The following is a 16,097-nucleotide window of genomic DNA, read 5'->3' as shown; positions in this document are numbered from 1 at the left end:
ATCTCAGAAAGGCAGTATTTTTTTGAAGCTGCAAATCAAAGTTTCCATTCAGACTCCCTAAGGGATTTTACTGACAGTTTTAAGCACTGAAGATTTCTGGGAGGGAAGGAGAGCTGAAGTCTCTTTGAGATGCGCGATACGTGTCCCCAGTTGAGAGGAGAAATGCAAGTATCAATACACGCAGCTATGAAGCATCAATCAGAAAACAACAAATGGGTGTTACAGTAAATTCACACAAGGCAGTCTCAATAAAAAGGGAACCGTGTCTCTGATAGTTTTTCTGTGTGTGTGTGCACTTACTTATGGGCCCCAAGAAAGAGGTCCTAGGGAGGGAAGAGGGACATTTTCACTGACATAAATAAAATGGTCCACAAAGAAGCCCGGAGCATGTCTATGGCCTGGCTGAGTGCCACCGTGGCATTGTCAGTGTGGGTGGCCAGCTCCAGCGTGGCACTGCTCTTCCTACAAATGCGAATATACCATCTAGCTCCTGTCTGTATCTTCTGCAAAATCATTCATTTCCTGCCTGTTTCCTGGTTACAGTAACAATCACAAGCTTTAAAAATAGCTTGCCCTACATAATACAGCAGTCAGTGCCCGAGCTGTGTTTTAGGCCTGATGCCCTCACATACAAGCCTTGAGTCAACTGCATTTTAATTCTTTTGAGGGAATTACATCTTTACAATAAATGAATGATGCTGCCTTAATTGATGTCTAAATTTCTGAGTGGGTCTATAGTAGCAACCACAGGCAGAGAAGAAAGACTGCGCCCAGGCAGTGGACTCATCCTCAGGAGCCCAGACACTAAATCCTTTTGGTCAGCAACTCAGCTCAACACCGGCTTGTGGCAGCCTTGCACTGAGCTGCCTGCTGTGGGTTACGCTTGTCTGAACTCATGGTCAGCCTTCTTGAATCTGCCCTGCCTTTAGTTCCCCATTTCTGAAAACAGCTGTCACCCTCCTTCTAGGCTCAAAATCTTGTTATTGGTTTGGTCTTCTCCCTAGACCTTAATATTCTATCAATTTTATCTGCACCGTCTCATTTCTACCGTCTCCTCCCCTCCAGGTTCATGGTCACTATCATCGCCTCCCTCCTGGACACAGGCTCTAACCTGTCTTCCTGGTCACGTTTCTCCCCTGCACCGGGGCACACAGCGATATGCAGGCTAACTTTCTGATGTGCAACACGGATCCCAGAGCTTCCTCGCTCAAATATCTTCAGTGGTTTCCTACTCCCCGAACAACTGTGCCTTCAGTTGTTTCAACTGATAACCAAAACCTATCCCCATATTGAAAGCACTCGCTTAGGGGAAACATCTAAATTTCTTGGCTTGCCATTCAACGCTAACCTCCTCCATCTTTATTTCACACGCTTCCCTGCACATGCCCTTTTCCTCAGACCATCTGAACCCCTCTATACGGAGATGGACTTAGGCTTCCCTAGTACTTGCTTTTTCCAGTCTTGCCTCCACTGTAGACATCACCCCCCACCCCCGGTTTCCAGCCACCTGTCTGGGGTCTACCCGCCTCTCGATCCCCAGTTCTGATCATTAAACCGGACCTTCCTGATCAAACAGCTAAAAGCAACTCCCCCTGTCTCTTTCTAGTCTCGTTCTGATTTATACTTCCTTAAGGGACTGATCATATTTTATCTTTTTATTTTATTATTTTTTTTGAGGTACAGTCTAGCACTGTCACCTGGGCTGGCATGCAATGGCATAATCTTGGCTCACTGCAACCTCCACCTCCTGGGTTCAAGCAATTATTTTGCCTCAGCCTCCTGTGTAGCTAGGATTACAGGTGCCCGCAACCTCGCCCAGCTAATTTTTGTATTTTTAGTAGAGATGGAGTTTCGCCATGCTGGCCACGCTGGTCTTGAATTCCTGACCTCATGATCCGTCCGCCTCGGCCTCCCAAAGTGCTGAGGTTACAGGCGTAAGCCACCACGCCTGGCCCATATTTTATCTTTTATCAATTTACTCAGTACCTGGCACGCCATCTTTTAGTATGTATAATGTTTCTTCTGCTAGACTATAGTGAACTCTGAGAGACAGAGTTCACGTCTCACTCATCTTTTTATTACCTAAAGAGGCTAAAAATACAGGAAACCAATATTTATTATCTATAATCTGTCCCAAACCTCACACACATTATCTCAATTAATCATCATAACAGTCTCATAAAGTTGGTGTTCTCATTTTATACAAGAGAAAACTGAGGTTCAAAGAGTTCTGTTATGTGGCCCAAGTTCACACTAAGAGGAGGTCTGTTTTGAACACGCTCGAAGACCTATGTTATCTATGACACTCTCCTACCCATTATTATGATCTTCTGTACATTGCTTATGCTAAGTACATATAATACACACTGGAAGTTAAAGAAACATCCATGAATGAGAAAAGCTGTCATCTTCCGTATCCTAAATGCCAACTTCATTCTGCACACTAACTTTTATTTTTATTAATTAATTAAGTTTTTGAGATGGAGTCTCACTCTGTCACCCAGGCTGGAGTGTGGTGCTGCGATCTCGGCTTACTGACTGCAACCTCGGCCTCCTGGGCTCAAGCCATTCTAGTGCCTCAGCCTCCTGAGTAGCTTGGATTACAGGTGTGTGCCACCATGTCTGGCTAATTTTTTGTATTTTAGTAGAGATGGGAGTTTCACCATGTTGCCCAAGGTGGTCTGGAACTCCAGAGCTCCGGCAATCTGCCCGCCTCGGCCTCCCAAAGTGCTGGGATTGTAGGCTTGAGCCGCCACGCCTAGCCCAGCACACTAACTTTTAAACATTTCCAAATTAGACAAAACGACATGTATAACTGATCACAAAAGATGGCCCATCGTTCTGTACCTGAGGTACCCTATGCAGAAGAGCGGCAATAGCAATCAAATACAGCCCAATTTGGCATGAAAGTTAATTTTTTTGTTTTCAGCATTAATTTGTTAGGGGAAAAAAAAAAAACAAATCAAAAATACTCCCAAACACTTGTGAGAGATCTGGAAACTTGAAGAGAGAAGGAATTAGTGAAGGAGGGAGAAAGATGAGGAGGACTTTTCAGAAGTCCACGAGGTCTGACGTAATGGTCATAATGGTCACAATGATAAACACTGACAAGAGTTGAGCCTGGACACTGTTCTTAGGTTTTTCTCCACAAAAGCATCACTCCTGAGTGACTTAAGGAAATGATAACGTTCAATAAAGCCAAAGTAAAACACCTGTGGACCAAACTGAAATCTCTCGCCACACTGCCAGTTCCGAGACTCTCAAACACAGCCGTACCTTTGGAGTGTCCACACACTCTTCTTCCATGAATGCAGCTTCTGCCTGACAGCCAGATGCCGGAAATGAAAAGGCCTCCACGTTGGATGCCTGGGGCAGGAGGGCAGATCGCAGCAGCCTCATGTTCGGTGAATGCATGGTCACTGGGAGCCCTACAGTCTGTGCCTGTAAATATGGCAAGAACAGACAGTTTGGGAACATGAATACCTTCTCTATAAGTACACAAAGTTCTAAGAATAAAATAATTCTTCCTGTGGCAATTAAAGACTGAATATTTATTTATTGGAAACTCCAGAAAGACTTGGTGAAATATGCATATGGTGCAGGCAGTGGTCTGAAGCAGACTCAGCAATCAGTTCCTCTGAAAGAGGTCGTACAAAATTTCAGTTCTGCCTCATGAGGGGATGCTTGACTTTCACACAGGTGACAAGAAAGCTAGCTTTTGTGAGGAATCAAGAATGTTCCTCGTTTCAATTCAACAAACATATTTATCGCTTTCTTTAAATATAATACTTACCAGACAGATAAAGAATAGAAAAATCCTAGGAGCTCAAAATTAAACCAGGGACAGATATATACACACCCACAAGTAACTACAACACAAGGGACGCTGGAGTCAGTGCTATGTCTCTGTCTGCCCTACCCACCTTTTTGGTGTAGGTGAGATGGTATGTATTTATTGGTAAGGGTGTATGCGAAGAGGAAGAAAGAGAAGCAGCAGTCACATGGGGTGACAGGAACATCTTCCTTCCTTTAAGGAGATGCACAGCCTGGACTCAGCCTGCTGGCCCAGTGGAAGGAGAGGCGTTTACTGCAAGCTATGTTTTTGAAGTCAACCCACTATAGAAAGCTCCTGATGGTTTGAAGTCTGTTCTCATGTCTCCTTTGTTAACTACTCTAGGGAAACAAGCATTACAAATGCTTCTTTTAAAAAATCATTTAAGGCCGGGCGCAGTGGCCCATACCTGTAATCCCAGCACTTTGGGAGGCTGAGGCAGGCGGATCACGAGGTCAGGAGATTGAGACCATCCTGGCTAACACGGTGAAACCCCATCTCTCCTAAAAATACCAAAAAAAATAAAAAAATAAAAAAAAATTAGCCGGGCATGGTGGTGGATGCCTGTAGTCCCAGCTACTCAGGAGGCTGAGGCAGGAGAATGGCGTGAACCCGGGAGGCGGAGCTTGCAGTGAGCCGAGATCATGCCACTGCACTCCAGCCTGGGCAACAGAGCGAGACTCTGTCTCAAAAAAAAAAAGAAAAGAAAAAAAAGGAAAAAAAATCATTTAAAAGAGAATCTTTCCTTATGACAATTGGCAAAGATTGATTTTAAAGATGAAGCTGCTGAATGATCCTTTCATCACCATCCCTTCAAAACTACCAGAATAATTTATTAGATGTGTTTTAAATATAACAGGCACTGCACCACATCTGAGAAAACAATCATCATACTAGACTATGAAAGGCAGAAGGATGGCCTATATTTTTCCGGCTATAGTTATTTCAAGGGCTATAGGATGGTGAATTTTAAATTCAGACAAATCAAAGGGACAAATGGTATGAGATTGTAGCTTCTCCTCTCCCAAGACCTGAGTTTGATTCCTGGCTCCATCACCTACAAGTTGTATGACCTTAATCAAGTTTCCTAACTTCTCTGAAACTTATCTTCTTCAACTGTGAGAGCACAATGCCAACTTCTCAGTGAAGTCAGGACTATAAAAGGTAACATGCAATGTCCTTAACTCAGTAACATTAATTCCTCCTTTCCCCTTCTTCCTAAAGCCTCCGAATGATCACAAGAATGTAAGAATTAGACTGTAAAATGAATGCAGTCTCGTTCTCAAATACTAACGGTTCCCAGTTAGAATCTCGGATTGACGATTTTCAAGGATGGGGGTGTATGTTAGAAATATACTTTATATTTGAATATACTCTGAATATATTTTCAACATACTTTATATTTGGTATATTCCAATATTAATATCATGGGCTATACTGTATAAGATAAAGAATAAAGTAGCATTAGCAAAGTGTCAGAATGTTCTGGATGCCCCAAAACAAACAAATACACAACTGCACACGATTCAGAGTGTGATAAAGAGATAGCTTTCCTTGTATTGTCACTCCTCAAGCTTATATTCTGTGCTACTTCTGAGGTTAAACAACGTTTTCCTTTCAAAATCAGGCATTTAAATTATCTAGCTACTATGTAAAATTTTTATCTAGTCACTATGTAAAATTTACACTCCCCACTAAAGTGTATTTGCTACATTCTTCTTACCCCCATCATTAGCCTTTCAATCAAAGGATAAAACTGAAGAATTGATTTCTACTTCCCAGCTTTAGTAGACTGCTCCTTCTCTATGAAGGTAGTCTAAATTATTAGGGCGAAGCATGACCGAGGGTGCCGTATGGAAATGAGATGCCCATGCGCTAACTATGACACGCTGCTCCGTCCCTGACTCCCACTAGCTTGGACGCTTTAAATGGCCAGACGGTGCTGTGCCAGACCAAGCGTAGCACATTGTCCTTGACAGCATTCACATCCGACCTGGACTACTACAACTGACTGTGGACTCGGTTAGAGGAATAACAGATAGCATCAAGGAATAACACTTTTTGTTGTGACAATCACTTCCTAGGAAATATGGTGGGTTTTAGGAGTCTTATGATCACTGAGGGGACTAAAGGAGTCTTTTTGGAACAACAGAGGGTATAAATATACAAACAGCATGCGCAGCATTGCACAGTTGATTAGCAAATATTAAATAAATAGATGGTCAATTAATAACGCAAGAAGCAGGTATTATCAAGATATTCTTTAGGAGTGTCAATACTCAATGATTATGCCCAACCAATTGTGATCACTCTTTAGACCACATGTTTATTGCTTTTAATCTCTTCTTTGGACTTTGTGCTTTCCAGAACCATTAAAATGAAAATAATATTCTTCCCTATGAGAAACTCGTTACTATTCCAATAGGCAAGTATTTGTTATGACCTGAATTGTGTCCTGCCAAAATTCACAAGTTGAGCCACTGATATCTGGAGACAGGGCCTTGAAGAAGGTAACTAAGGTTAAATGAGGTCCAAAGGGTGGGGCCCTGAGCCCACACAGCAGGTGTCCTTTTTAAGAGGAGGGAGAGACACCAGAGATCTTTCTCTCCACACTTGCGCAGAGAAAAGGAGTCAGTGAAAAGACAGCCAGCTACAAGCCAAGAAGACAGGCCTCACCAGATAGCAACCCTCATGGCACCCTCATCCTGATTTCCAGCCTCCCGGACTGTGAGAAAATAATTTCCGTTGTTGAAGCCACTAGGTCTGCGGTATTTTGCTATGGCAGCCCTAGTAAACAGGCACAACCTGTTGTGAAGGGCAACCTCTAAACAGTAATTAAAGAATTGGAGGTGATTGTTTTACTCTTGTTTGTTTACAGCTGATGGAAACTTGCAGTGGAAGGACTCTTAAAAACTAGTGGTTAGGCCAGGTGTGGTGGCTCACTAATTGTGTGACCTTCATCAGGTCCTGCAATCCCAACACTCTGGGAGGCCACGGTAGGAGGATTACTTGAGCCCAGGAATTTGAGACCAGCCTAGGCAACATAGCAAGACCCTATCTCTACAAAAGATAAAAAAAATAATTAGCTGGGCGTGGTGGCATGCACTTGTGGTTCCAGCTGCTTGGGAAGCTGAGGTGGGAGGATCGCCTGAGCCCAGGAGGTTGAGGCTAAAGTGAGCTGTGATTGCCACTGTGCTCTGGCCTTGGTGACACAGCAAGACCCCATCTCAAAAACAAAACCTCCCCTAAAACCCCACCAAAACTAGTGGTTAGAATGTATGAGACAAAGACATGACATATTTTTTCTAAATAGTCTGAACTCAGTTAGATCTAATACTTCCTGCATGTTATACAGCAGACATAAGCACTCCAAATCTAAGATGGGAATCCCACTGTTGTCTAAATAATAATAATGGGTACTTTATTTTTTTTTATGTTTTACTTTTTGGGACAGAGCCTCACTGTGTCGCCCAGACTGGAATGAAGTGGTGTGATCTCAGCTCACTACAACCTCTGTCTCTTGGGTTCAAGCGATTTTCCTGCCTCGGTCTCCCGCATAGCTGGGATTATAGGCATGCACCACCATAACCGGCTAATTTTTGTATTTTTAGTAGAGATGGCGTTTCACCATGTTGCCCAGGCTGGTCTCAAACGCCTGGGCTCAAGCGAACTGCCCGCCTTAGCCTCCCAAAGCGCTGGGATTATGGGCGTGAGCAACCGTGCAAGGCCATAATGGGTATTTTGTAACTAGGCTATGAACTTCTTAAGGGGAGCGACTGTTTCCAGAGTACTTCTGAAGCCACAGTGGCTAGGACTGTGCCTGGCATGTAAGTGCTCTATTGGTTGAACTAAACTTCTGGTACAGGTTAACCAATTGTATCTTGGTAGCAATCTAATGAAGTATGTATTGCTGTTCCCATTCTGTATTTAAGGGCACAGGAGCTCAGAGACGCTGACTCGCCTGAAGTCACTCAGCTTGGTGTGGAACCTGAGGTCTGCATGATTCCACGGCTCACGTTATCTTTGTATTGACCGGATCATGTTTCCTCAATTTCTTGCTGCTATATCAAGAAACAAGTGATTTGCCACTTCTTTAAAAAAAATTAGAACATCAAGGAATTAAAAGTGAGAAGGCTTTACTAAAACTTTAGGCACATTTATATCCATAAAAACAGAAATCTATTTTTTAACAAGTTCAACACTAAAACTCAAAATGTGAAATCTCTGAGAGGAGGGGCCTGTTGCTCAGCATCCAGAAGGCTCTCAGGCAAGCATGTGAATAAGCACTGAAGACTCCATTTGAAGTAGAAGCATTTTAGTTACACTAAGTAGGTTCCATTGAGACTTAGGTCAATGCATAAAGGACACAGAGTACTTGGTAATTAAAAAATTATTGAACATAAGAAGCCATGTTATGCATCTGAACCCTAAGCCAAATTAAATATAATTTGAGATATGCCGGGGAATTTGCTCATAGTCTAGACATGAAAGGATATCGTGTACAATAACATATGCACGTGCTCAGGAACAACTGTTTATATAACCCCTCACCACTCCCTCACTTGCGTAATGTTTAAGAATAAAGAGACTTGGCAGGGAAAGCCTGCTGGACCTGGGGGCTTTCCAGCTTCCTATCCTTTTGTCTAGTGGCATTTGCAAGAAGGAAGGGGTTCCACTACATCTTAAGTGTTTTTCATTTTATCTCCTTCTTTCTGTCTTGAAAGCAACACCATTCAACTTAGAAGATTTCCAAGTGCTCAATGATACTCTAACTCAAGTATCTGGAACTATATTGATACATTATTTTACTCACATCTGTTATCAATACTCACAATTTTTTTTTTTTTTTTTGAGACAGAGTCTCACTCTGTCACCCAGGCTGGAGTGCAGTGGTGGGATCTCGGCTCACTGCAACCTCTGCCTCCCAGGTTCTAGTGATTCTCCTGCCTCAGCCTCCTGAGTAGCTGGGACTACAAGCGCACGCTGCCACGCCTGGCTAATTTTTAGATTTTTAGTAGAGATGGGGTTTCACCATGTTGGCCAGGATGGTCTTGATCTCCTGACCTTGTGATCCACCCGCCTTGGCCTCCCAAAGTGCTGGGATTACAGGCATGAGCCACCGCGCCCAGCCAATACTCTTATTTTATATATAAAGTATGTATAACAAAATACATCACTTACCTACTAAAATCAAGAAGATTTAATTTCCTTTTTTAAAACATACTCTGCAGATGCCAGTGCAAAATTTTATTATAATCCTGTAAATTTTGTAAAACTGCCAAAGAAATACAAAGTCAAAACTCTTCTGCCTTTTTTTAAATTTTGAATAAAGGCAGTTACTCACAGAAGTGGACAGGAAAGTCAATGGAGCATACTAACCAACCATTCATCTCAACCTCTACATGGACGATTCCCAAATTTCTAGCCCCAGCCTCTCTCCTCGGATCAAGATCCACATCTTCCTCATGAGCAACTGAGTTAATGCTACCCCTATTTTCTCAGGCTCTGGCTCAAGAACAGAGTCATCTCTAAGTCATGTTGTCCCTTCCTCCCCAATATTTATTTATTACTTTATATAACAAGCATTTACATAGCACTTACTATGTGCCAGGCAGATAGTATTTCACAAACATTAGCTATTTCACAGATATTAACTAATTTAATTGTCATAGCATTCTATTATTATCCCCATTACACACTTGGGAAACCAAGGCACAAAAAGACTTAAGAAACTTAAAATGTCACATAGCAGGAAGTGGTAGAATTTGGGATTTGCTCCAGGTGCTTCTAACCACCACGCTGAGCTGCATCTCTGAACCATTGCTAACTTCATACAGAGTCTACCTCTGAAATGGTTCTTATACTTGCCCCTTCTTTTCTGCTTCCAACAGTGCCATATTTAAGCCTTCGGTATTTCTCGTCTCTACTGTAACACTCTCCTAACTGCTCTCTCCAAATTTCTTCTTTTCTCTTCCTGACACATCCTTCATAATGCTACCAGATTAATTAGCCTAAAGCATGGATAGAATTATATCACTTTTCAGCTTAGCGGCCTTCAGTAGGTCCTTGTTGCTTACTGAATTGTAAGTAAACTCTTTACCTTGGCATTCAAAACTCTTCACAATAATGCTTCAGCTCACCACTCAAGTCCTCCCCATCTGTGAAGATGTGTCTTACATGCCGTTTCCCCTGTTCAGTTGTGCCCCTCTCTCCCCTGTCCCTGGCTCTGCTACAGCACTCATCTTTCCCTATTGTGAATGATGGTTGTTTACGATCTTGTCTTATTTCACTTCTATAGTGTGATGTCTCTGAGGGCAATGACTGTAGTTTATATATCCTACCCCCAACAGTGCCTAAGAATAGAAGCTTGCACATGGTAAATCTGTAATACAAATTTGTTATATGGAATTGAATGTGAAAGCTAGTGACAGTAATTCTCAACATTGTGAATGATGAAAAAGAGAAACACCTCTTTTAAAAAACTGCTTGAAATAAAGTTAACCCTTAAAAATGAGAAAGTGCTAAAACATTTGAGAATCTAGTGAATGGCAGGCAGAAACTCTACAGAAAAACAGAGTGTAGAGGGTGAAATCCTAACCCTGTGTATAATATGAAAAATCTGTCGAACATGTGAACAGGCACATGCACAGATAAGACTCTCAGCTAAGGGGGCATTACCTTGGCAACTGTTTGCTCAGCAATGGTGCTAGGCCGACGCTGGCGGCCGTCAAGTCTCTGCTCCACTGGGAAACTGCTCCTATGTGATTTCAGGCGCTCCACCAACAAGAAATAAATGGCAGCAAAGTGGTTATAGCTCTTGTTCTGCAAAGACTGAAAGAAAAAACAAGTGGTAAAGGCAAAGAGCCGTAAAGACCAATGCAATGATCTATACATGCCTAAAAAAAAGCGGAAAGAAACGTGTGCTGTTAAAAACAGAGTGAAAAACAAAGTGTGTCTCAAGATGAAAGCTGCTCCAAAATTAAGACTGGAAGGCAGAAAACTTCAAGTCTCTAGTATTAATTTTTTTTTTTTTTTGAGACGGAGTCTTGCTCTGTTGCCCAGGCTGGAGTGCAGTGGCCGGATCTCAGCTCACTGCAAGCTCCGCCTCCTGGGTTCTCGCCATTCTCCTGCCTCAGCCTCCTGAGTAGCTGGGACTACAGGCGCCCACCACTACGCCCGGCTAATTTTTTGTATTTTTTTTTAGTAGAGACGGGGTTTCACCATGTTAGCCAGGATGGTCTCGATCTCCTGACCTCGTGATCCGCCCGTCTTGGCCTCCCAAAGTGCTGGGATTACAGGTTTGAGCCACCGTGCCCGGCCTCGTATTAATTATATAAATGATGATCCCTTTAAATGGGTTGACCAGCCCTTTTACATGAACAAGATCCATTTATTTTTCTCCAGTCAGAGAAAATGCCATCATTATCTCATGTAGACATTCCCCAATGCTGCCACATGGCCCCATCTCATAGCTGTAACGGCGGTGTAAGGTCAGTTAGCAACCTGAGCCCGAGGCTCTAATTCCATGGCTTCAACACAAATCTGAACCATTGAAAACTCTGAAGTGAATGGTTAAAGTATGTGGAGAACTTTCTGATGATTATTTTGGGCTGGAGAATGGCATCTGGATGCTAAATTGAGAGACACTATGTCTCCGTTCTTAGGTAATTTTTTCCTCTTGTTTTTGCAGTCCCACCCTCTTAAAACCTTGAAAATAAAGTTGCTTCCCAAATGTTCACATCTCCAGCCTGCCAGCTTTCCCAGATACTGAGGGAACAGGGAAACAACTGCTCCTTTGGCTTCTAATTCCACCTGACAGTCGGCATGGGTGCTGTGCAGGGCACCGGGATGCAGAGCCGTCTCAGCAAAAATCACAGGTCAGTGGAATTGCACGCCCAGCTACCGCTCTGGATGCACTTCAGGGACAAGTACAGAAAAACATCCCTGAGCGCACAGTGAGCAAAGCAGGAGAGTCAGTTTGGTTTCACTTATGGCTACGTGGCAGGGGAAAGGTAGTACAGCATGGAGCCTTGGTCTTTCACAGCAAACAAGGAGGCATTTGATATTCTTGTTATGTTTCTTCCTCAAGAGCACTGTTTGCTTTTTTACTATTGTAGAAGTATTAGAAGTATGTATATCCTGTAAGTATGCTAACTATTTGCGGACAGAAATAAAAGCCAAGAGGAATTTTCCAGGTTCATGACCCTTCACAGTTCTATGACCCCTAAATACTTCCAAATCAGGAGCCCACCTGTTTTTGCCTTCTTAGTTTCTCCAGTTCACAATCTAAATTCCCCGGCTTTCTTAAACCTGATACCTACCCTTCTTGTTTCCTGCTTGGCCCTTTGCCTAGCTGCACATTTATGTTCCATACAAACTAGTTAAATACCTATGTAAAACTTCATGTTTCATCTTGGAAGCAACTTTCTACCTTGTATTTGTTAAGCTCCCATCTTTGCCTTTTCTGACTCTTTTATAAATGCCTCCTCTCGAATGTTTTGGCAGATGGGGCAAAGAAAGGAATTTAAGATGCTGAATAAAAGTAAATATAAATAGAGTCTGATGTCATCAATAGGGAACACTGAACAGTACGCCTAGGCGCTGGGGATACATGTGCTAAAAGACCAGGATGACAGGTGTGAGTATGAAAGTTCAAGTAGCTAAGTGCAGTAGAACCCTGAAATACCTTTAGTCAAATCTCTGATCACTTTACCTCAATGGTTTTCTGCTGATCTATTCCAAGGCTGTGCATCAGTCGCAGAACCTGCTCATTAAACTCCCCGATGGATGGCTCATTTTCTTGCTCTTGTGGATACAGAACAGGTCTCTGAACAGGAACTTCTATGAGCATCCATTTATGCTCCCTGATTTGAGCTATGGTTAGCCGTTTGGATGGGTCTAGGACCAACATCCTTCGAATAAGGTGCTCGCAATCTATAGAAAACACAATGTTACAAAAGTCACATAAATCACCTTGCACTTCAGGGTTATTTGCTTGACTCGTGACTTTGTACAAGGGTGTTAATCTTTGTATCCTCTACTGGAAAACGGAAGGTCAAATGAATAAATGAATACATGCAGGCTACTCATATTTGTCAAGTTAACGTGGTGAACAAATACCTAAGAAAAACAGGAGGGTGTAGGTCTATCAGATTCTGGGCTAAATGAAACTTTCTACTGAATTTCGCAACTGAAAATATCTAGAAACAGACTTTGATTTCCACTAAAGAAAATAAATAAGCCTCATTCCTAGAACAAGCAGACAGTAAATCGATTCTCAGTCATATCTAATGCTGATATACTAAGGCTATGTAAGCAAGGCAAAGAGCTCTCCAATGGGCTGCTGCTCTCCTCCATATCACTGTAGCGAGAAAAGTGTATGTAAAATATTACTTACTTCTGACTACACCAAGAAAACTGCACTGCTGCAACTTTGAGCACTAGCATATTCTCTGAGCTGACATGATGCTCTTCACTCACACATAAGCTAACCTCCTGTCACTATATGCCAGGCGCTGTGCTAAGTGCTTTACATAGATTATGCTTATTAACTATTATTATTATTATTGGAGACAGGGTCTCATTCTTGGTCAGGGTGCCCAGGATGGAGTGCAGTAATGCAATCACAGCTCACTGCAAGCAATCCTCCTGCCTCAGCTTCCTGAGTAGCTAGGACTACAGGTGCATGCCACCACAACAGGCTAATTGAAAAATTTTTTTTTTGTTTTTGTAGAGACAGGGTCTTGCAATATTGTCCAGGCTGGTCTCCAACTCCTGGCCTTAACAGATCCTCCTGCCTTGGCCTCCCAAACCACTGGAATTACAGGTATAAACCACCATACCTGATTGACAGATTAATTTAATTAAACCTTACAACACCCGTGGGGTAGGAGCTATTGCTATTTCCATTTTATAGATGGGGAAATTGAAGCAGAGAGAGAGGAGATAAAACTTGTGAAAGTCATATGGCCAGTAACCGGTGGACTCAGGATTAAAATCAGGCAGTATGGTAGTCTGGCTTCACAGTCCATGCTCTTAACTACAAAGAGTATTATTTCTACTGTTAGTAGAAAGAAAAAAGTTAAGAATAATTTTACCAAAATGAAACTAAGGGGTAAACTTAACTGCTGTCTAGGTAACAGCTCAATACACGACAGGCAGGGATTATGGCATCTCATCTGAATTTAGCAGAATTTTGCCAGTTGGCTTTTTAATTAAAAAATTTTAATTTTATAAAATCCATTACATATTGGAGTAAAATGGTTTTGAGTCTGTATCTACAAAGGGCTTCGTTAAATCTAAAATAAACCTGGGACATTTATAGACCCAGAATGAATGAGAAGACATGCTGCTGTTAATCTGGGAAATGCTGTGTGTTCAGTTACAAGTAGAAGGCTGGAACCTGTCTCGCCTACATAAAGGAGTTTGCTTCTTTCTAGAGCTTTTAACCTATAGCTCAGTCACTTCATTTGGCACCCAAACTCTTGGAAAAAAACCAAGCTTTTACCTAGGCCTTTCACTTGGAGCACTAACACTGTAAAACACCATAAGTAAGATGAAAAGCTTGTTACCTTCTGACATGAAATACGGAATCCGGAATCTTCCTTCCAGAACCCTCTGCCTCAAAATTGGAAGAGTCGGTCCATCAAAGGGCAGAGCTCCACAGACAAGGACGTAAAGAACAACTCCCATACTCTAGGGAAGAAAACAATGCAGAGACTTTTCTACCAAGAACGTCAAACGCTCTTTGTTTTCCTGAACATCCCCAGGGCTCTTGAAATCATATGGACTGAAAAATTCCTGTCTGAATTTATTATTTTCTCAGAATTTGAAAAAATCCAAAACCCTGACTACTATAATAAGTATCTTATAATAAATACCAAAGAATTTGAATCTGATCATTTTGATTACTACTTAACTTTAAATTACTGCTGATATTAGGATGACACCTATCCTTAGAGAGTCTTTCCGAGGGATCCATTTCAAGATGCTCTGAGTAAGTATAGTCCAGTGGATGTGGAAAATATGAAATACTGCTTATATGTTAAGTACCAGGAGCTTCTAAGATGGGCCAGAGCACCAAGTATTATCATTATAGATGCATTTAACAACACAGCAAAGCAAAGCAGTACCCAGATGTCCAGCTGTGGTCCTTCATACTGCTGCCCTTCAAAGACTTCTGGGGCTGCATAAGGGGGGCTGCCACACCATGTTGCCAGCAGTTCACCACTTTTAAAGAAATTTCCAAAACCGAAATCTATTGGGATGGAAATAAATGTTACTTTCATCTGTGCTCTCAAACTATACTGCATTTCTCTGTAATAAATTCTATAATATGCTGTATTAACAATATCACTACTATTTACGGTGAGGACTGGGATGGCATCTTATCTTGTGATGTTTCCCTGGCATTAGCACAATGACTAGCAAATAGTAAGTACTCAATACATGTTGCTGAATGTATGTGTAAATGAATCAAGTTTTCTTCCCAAAGAGAGTAAGTGAGAGATTGGTAAAAGACTTTATATCATGTGAAAGAAAATCAGCCTTAAAGTGGACAACCCAACTAGTATTTGATAATCTTAGAATTTCAATTACCCGATGGCTGCTAAAGAGCTCTTTATCTTAAATGGTCTATAAGGAAAGAAACAAATGAGTAAAACTCTAAGATATTCACCTAAACATAACCGACTGTCTGGCTGCCATTACCCCAGATACATAACCCTTGAAGGCAACTGAGTGCAGCGTTTCCTAAGTGACAACCCTGTAAGTGTTGGTCCACATATTCTGTTTTAGGCAGATACCCATCTGAATAGCTCATTAACATCTGATGGCCATATAGCCCAGCCACAAGCCACCTATCACCATCACTCATTTACTAATTTATGGATCGTAGTGGCATTATAGTTCAAAACAGTCAATGGCCTTCTTCTTATGATCTTAGCCATACTGAATCTATGGTTTTGATACAGAGAATGCACTCTAGAAACACTACTCAGATGCCTTCAATATGCATTAAAAAATTTAAGTATTGTTATAAATGCAAGTTTATACCCTTTTGCTAAGCCTTTATAGTCTCATGTTCTTACCGAAGAAACAAATTCCTATTATTTTGTTAAGTTATACTCATGCTGTCTTATGTTGCTCCATACTCCTAACGGAAGAACCTGTCTTAGTGACAGGAACTGGCTCTCCAGCCAGCAGGAGCGCAGCATTGCATGCACAGTGAGCTTTAAGAGATGGCTCAAGAAAGACTGGATCGAGT

General features: G+C 41.9%; 1 protein-coding gene across 2 annotated transcripts in view; it reads right to left on the bottom strand.

Moving 5' to 3' along the window:
- Positions 1–16,097, bottom strand: part of SIK2 (salt inducible kinase 2) — a 126,741-nt gene that overhangs the window by 11,456 nt on the left and 99,188 nt on the right. For both annotated transcript variants that reach the window (XM_025355509.1, XM_025355510.1), the window contains exons 5-9: positions 14,965–15,089; positions 14,404–14,527; positions 12,546–12,766; positions 10,511–10,663; positions 3,277–3,441 (exon numbers count right to left, since the gene is read on the bottom strand). In XM_025355509.1, the coding sequence (XP_025211294.1) occupies positions 3,277–3,441; positions 10,511–10,663; positions 12,546–12,766; positions 14,404–14,527; positions 14,965–15,089 (788 nt within the window). The remainder of the gene's footprint in view (positions 1–3,276; positions 3,442–10,510; positions 10,664–12,545; positions 12,767–14,403; positions 14,528–14,964; positions 15,090–16,097) is intronic.

Source organism: Theropithecus gelada, chromosome 14 (genome assembly GCF_003255815.1).
Source record: "Theropithecus gelada isolate Dixy chromosome 14, Tgel_1.0, whole genome shotgun sequence".
Classification (NCBI taxonomy): Eukaryota; Metazoa; Chordata; class Mammalia; order Primates; family Cercopithecidae; genus Theropithecus; species Theropithecus gelada.
The sequence above is the reverse complement of the archived record's forward strand: the minus strand, read 5'-3'. Positions and strand labels throughout refer to the sequence as shown.